Consider the following 5,596-nt stretch of genomic DNA (forward strand, 5'->3'; position numbering starts at 1 on the left):
GTGCAATCATTCTAAAATTATACATTTGGCAATCGATTATTTATATTTATGTTGTCCACGTCCAGGCCTGACATTTTCCTGAAAGATTCTCATTTTATTGTTAACATTCCCGAGATTCAACTTTACATAATACATGATAATTGTTGCCAAAAGTTTTTGGCGCTGGAAATTCTTCGCTCATCCGCGCTTCTCCCGTCAAGTTGCTAACTTGGACAAAAGATTCAAAATATCTCTTGCGTTAAAAAGGTTTAAGCGCAATGGGAATCATTTCGTCACTGTCTATTAATTTGTCATTATTCTTTAGCTACTTACCTTGGGCATTTTTAGGGTTCCGCAATTGAAAAGGAAACAACGGAAACCCTATTGAACTGTGAGTTTTTTTTTGGCGAAAAATTGTTCTTATTCTTAATTATTCACTTTGAATTACAAGCTGCTGCTTGAAAGAAAATATTATGCTTATTTTGAATGACGTGTATCCAAGACTCAAAGAAGTTACAAGACGATAAAATCAACTAGGTACATTTATTTTAAAAATAATTTTGTATTAAACACACGAGTAACATTGACCATGGCCACTGCAGTGTGGTCGAAAAGTCGAGGTAAATATTACTCGTGTGCTTACGTATTTTGACTATAAGTGAAAGTCAGGAAAGTTTAAAACGTTAATTTATGTACTACTTTTAAAAATCACATATCAGCCTCGTCATCATCTTCTTCACTATGATTAATACTAAACACCCGACCACTTGACGGCGCCTGGGCAATCTTATTGGCGTTCCTCCGAGCATTGATCATGTCTATCAGATCCACTTTCTGCATCGTAACCCTCACGAGATCCTTCAAAATCTTCTTTATATCCTCATCCTGAGAAATCAGTGTCTTTATATGTTCTCTTGTGAATCCCATTCCCATGGATCTCCTTCCTCCTATTGGTTTCTGCTGCTTGTTCTTCTTTGGTCTCTGATTTAGCGGGAGTGGTTGGCGAGGGGGTGGCTGGAACGGTTGCATCATCGGCATGCTCTGTGACTGCAGAAACTGATTACCACCTTGGTTTGCGTCTTGGCCACAATTGTTAGCACAGGACATGGAGCAGCACATTTTGGGAACACATTCTGTCTGTGGTTTTGGGGGAGAGACTACCGCCCTCAATTGCTCGATTGGCGCTTGTTTCGCTTTATGGCTACAGTCTTTATAGTACAGTATGTTTTCTATGCTGCTCTCGTCTGATGATGAGTCGTACTTTTTTGAGGCGATGGCTGCGATCTGTAAGGCTAGTGCTACCTGGAATAATTGGGAAACGTTATGCTATCATTTAACTTGTTATTCGTTACATTATGTAAACCATGATAGCCTACCCAGAGGGTCGTGAATGCCCATGCTCCAATCTCTGAATTATCTGAATTTGCGTGCGAAATTATGTTTACCTTCAGCTTAAAGAAAAACACAAACAGACAAACACACAGGAGGTATCTACGTAAAAAAAATTGCTGGATTATATTTTACCATTTTTTCGGCATAATTACATAATATCCATGCAAAATTACAGCTTTCTAGTGTTAATAGTCTGTAGTAAGTTAAGCCACGGACGGAAACACAGACAGACGGACATGGCGAAACTATAAGGGTTCCGTTAAGGTGTCTCAATCATTCAATATAAAATGACCTACACTGTATTTCAACATACCTACGAATTTGTAAGGAACCTCGAATGGTGCTCGAGTCGGAACTCACACTTGGCCGCATTATTTTAATATTTAATTTAGTTAAAAGCAATTGTTATCACACGAGTTTTAATAAATTACTTAAAAAGAATGGGTAAGTCTTACCACGAATAGAAAATCCATGTCCGCTGTTAACGAATATGTCCCATCACAATGAAACTCCTGAAGCTGTAGAGGAAATCATAACGAGGTGTTTTGTAAATAACGTCCGAGAAAACCGACTGCTAAGAATCACGTTGAAAAAAGGGAAAACCGAGTTTAGCGAACAAAAGGAGAAAAAGTTGGTTATTACTTTCCTGCGACGTTTAAAATCACTTCTTACAGGCTTTTATTTGGTGTCAGTACTTAATCACGAAAAACTTTTTCACGAAAACTTTTTCACGAACGACTTTATCACGAATAGACTTTATCACGAAAATACCATATCACGAAAACTATTTCACGAAAACTTTTTCACGAACGACTTTATCACGAAAACTTAATCACGAATAGACTTTATCACGAAAAAACTTTATCACGAATAGACTTTATCATCTGTATGTATGTCTGGTCGTTTGTATGTTTTTACTCGACGTCCAAGGAGGGTTATGTTTTACGGTTTCCATTCTTATGGCTCTGCCATTTAGAAAAAAAAAACAAAATTGAATCGACTATAAAATTCAAATGTTCACAAATTTTCACGTGAATCAATGAAAACAAAGCCGCGGTGGCCTAGTGGTTTGACCTAAGCAGATGAGCTCAAACCCGAGCTCACAGCTCTGAGTTTTTCGAAATTCATGTGCGATAATACGGTTTACGGTGAGGAAACCTGCACAAACCTGCGAAGCAATTCAACGACGAACGAAGTTCCCAATCCACTGGGCCCGCGTTGAAACAACGGCCTAAGCTCTTTCATTCTAAGAAGCCGGTGTCCAGCCAGTGAGATGTATATAGGCTGGGATGATGATGATGATGAAGATGAGGACTGCTGGGCATCCGGACACACAGAAGTATTTTTCCTGAGGCAAAACGGAGACGCTTCGTTCGCTCTTCGCACACGCTCGGTCAACAAGGGGAACAGAACGAGACGTGTAGTAGACTTATGTGACTCTGTGCCGCTTTAGAGCCACTAGACGGACTGCATTCCGACTGTAACGTATAACTGGCAACTGCTGATTGCGCATATAATTTCCACTGTAGCAAGCCTAGATACATTTCAAATTAAAATAAACTATTCAAAAATTTGATAAGTTACCTACAAGATAAACTTTGATAAATACAAATTATTCTTTAAATCTATGATATTGATAGTGCGTTTTAGTACGAGTACAATTATATATTTATGACATTTTTAAAACGCAGCTAGCATGCAGTTTGCTTGCAGTTTTGCTATAATTGAAAACGTAGTGGTAGTGGGCAGACGGCAGTTGGGAAATAAGTAGGTAGCAGGTGAAATACAGTCAGGTAATAACCACCATAACGTTTTTGCAAAGGCTGTGTAGATAATTTGTCCTCAGAATAAGGACAGTCTCGTAATGCTCCCACGTGTTACGTGTAAGATCTTCGGTGTTACCCCATTTACTTATTGAAGCTTTTTCCTTATAACTCGCAAACACACGTACCTACGACTTACAATGGGGATCCCACTTCTAGTAATTGACAATTACGCTAAATTGAGAAAATTAATCATTTGAGCGCCTTACAAATTTAATACATTTAGGAATTAGGTTTAAATCAGTCAAGTTCAATCTGTAGGCGTTTGCTCATCGTTTGCTACTGAAATTTGTTTTTCAATGCCCAAATGTATAGAAAATGGCCTAAAGTATTGGTTAAATAAATAAAACAACGTTATTAACTCATTACTTTCAATAGTACTAAATAAAAGTTACCATTGTACCGAAATAATTTCTCGAGCCTCATTTGTAAATAGTACACAACTAGTCTCTCGGCATACTCTTCTCTTTCAGTCTGTACTGTTTCAACTTATCCAGCACCCTCCTATAAGGTGACAGATCAATCACCCCGTCTTTGAGTCTCTTTTTCTCTTGTTTCTCCCTCAATCGCTGGCAGTAGTCGGTCCACCAGGGCAGAATTTTGCCAGAGTCCATGGGCTGTGACTCCATTTTGTCGCAGAAGGCCTTGTTAGGGATCCGAAGCTGGTCGGTTAAGTCTGAGTCGAGGGATGCGGGTAGTTTTGGTATTGGTAGTGGGAAGCGCCGACTGGGAGGCCTCCTGTTTGATTGCACTGCGATGAATGATAGGGTGAGAAGGAAGACCTGCAATAAAAAATCATGAAACATACAAAGTAGTTTAGTAAGTACACTTCTATTGCAAACTTTTTTTCTGGGGATATTTGACTTTTTCATCGTCATTGAAACAGTATACATGTCCCGAATTTGAAAAATATACCATCCATGAAATTTTAATAAAATTCACATAAACACACACACACACCTTTTTCACTTCTCATGCTCTAAAAGTTGGTTATCTGTTGTTTGCCCGAAAGTTATATGCCATAATTTCATTTGCCCGAAGTTCATATGCCCGAAACTTCATTTGCCCGAATGTTTCGTTTACTAGATAATTTATTTGATATATTCCCGTGGGAATATCGGAATAAAAAGTAGCCTATGTTTTATGCCAGAAACATGCTCTTTAAAATTTTCGGCATACAGGAATGAGCATTCTGATAAGTCGAATTTTGCCAAACATTTGTTGGAACTAAATCATTCTTTATCGGGCTCAGATTCGTATGAAGTGTTACATTATTGTGGCAAGGGGTTTCGTCTCGATGTTTTAGAATGCATGGAGATAGTTATATACAACAGTATGGGGTCTATTATTAATGAGCAGGTAAATTTAGTTTCATCTCCCTTGCTACGGCTTGGATCTAATTTCAGCAATGGTAGTTAATAAAACATGCCTTGGCAGTAAATAAATAAAAATCAAGGTCGGTTAAAAAAAAATATTAATAATATGTGGGTAGTTTTGTTTTCTTTCATAAAACATATGTGGGTACTTGGGGATTTACAGTGACAAATTAAAACGGTGGTTGTGGTTCGTTAGTCTAACAACTGGTAGCATGGTGTACGGTTGTGTCACTCTGAAGATGAGCTCTGGTTGAGTTCGAAACGCGTCAGTGTAGTGTGGTGGTGGTGATAGGTGGGTTTGTGTGATTTGTGTGTGTTCTTACAGTGTGGAGGTGGAGGAACTGCATGAACACGTATATTTTGCATAAGCTTAGCTATCGTAAGGTCGCGGGTGAGCAAGGAAATTCTTTTAGTTCATTGATATGGACCTCCGCAAAATAACGCCTGATTCAATAAATTATTTACTTCGATTGGTTTACGCAAAACGAATACAGCCAGGAACATTTCTCTGAAATATAAGTACCACAAAAAAATGATGGTAGCGCTACTTTAGTTTATTTTAATTTAAAGTGCATCAGTTAGAAATGAACAGGAAGTAACACAAAATAGATAAATGCAACTTTAGCGCGGTAACATTACGAGTACCTACTTGAATCAATTTTAATACAAACCTTAAATTTCAGCATTTTGTTATACATTTTTAGTAACAGCCACACGCCTTTGTATACGTATATAAGAAAACATTACACATGAATTGCAAAATATTCGCAGTTTATCGTTAAATTTAATGTGACTAAATTAATAGCTTATTGTACAATAATAATCGCTTATTAAGTTTTGCGTGATTAAATTACTAAATTTCAAATGCCCACTTGAAGATAGCTCGGGGGTAAGGTCACTCTGGGCATCTATACGAAATTCAAAGTATAAGGGCTTAGGTACTCCAAAGTTTGAAAATCGAAGTTCGTATCGTACCGTCCCTCTCGCTCTCGTATTAACTAGTATAAACGTCAGAGGGACCGAACG

General features: G+C 37.9%; 2 protein-coding genes across 2 annotated transcripts; both read right to left on the bottom strand.

Moving 5' to 3' along the window:
• Nucleotides 1–650: 650 nt before the first annotated feature.
• LOC141434193 (uncharacterized) lies at nucleotides 651–1,956 on the bottom strand. Its single transcript, XM_074096553.1, has 2 exons — nucleotides 1,827–1,956; nucleotides 651–1,281 (listed from the first exon to the last, which is right to left on the bottom strand). Exons 1-2 carry the CDS (start codon nucleotides 1,842–1,844, stop codon nucleotides 688–690), a joined length of 612 nt encoding a protein of 203 aa, XP_073952654.1. The 5' UTR covers nucleotides 1,845–1,956; the 3' UTR covers nucleotides 651–687.
• A 1,592-nt stretch (nucleotides 1,957–3,548) lies between these two features.
• LOC141434199 (uncharacterized) lies at nucleotides 3,549–5,352 on the bottom strand. Its single transcript, XM_074096560.1, has 2 exons — nucleotides 5,242–5,352; nucleotides 3,549–3,976 (listed from the first exon to the last, which is right to left on the bottom strand). The coding sequence occupies exons 1-2, from the start codon at nucleotides 5,266–5,268 to the stop codon at nucleotides 3,638–3,640; spliced, it is 366 nt and encodes a 121-aa protein (XP_073952661.1). The 5' UTR covers nucleotides 5,269–5,352; the 3' UTR covers nucleotides 3,549–3,637.
• Nucleotides 5,353–5,596: the final 244 nt, after the last annotated feature.

The sequence above is a fragment of the Choristoneura fumiferana genome, chromosome 13 (assembly GCF_025370935.1).
Source record: "Choristoneura fumiferana chromosome 13, NRCan_CFum_1, whole genome shotgun sequence".
Taxonomy (NCBI): Eukaryota; Metazoa; Arthropoda; class Insecta; order Lepidoptera; family Tortricidae; genus Choristoneura; species Choristoneura fumiferana.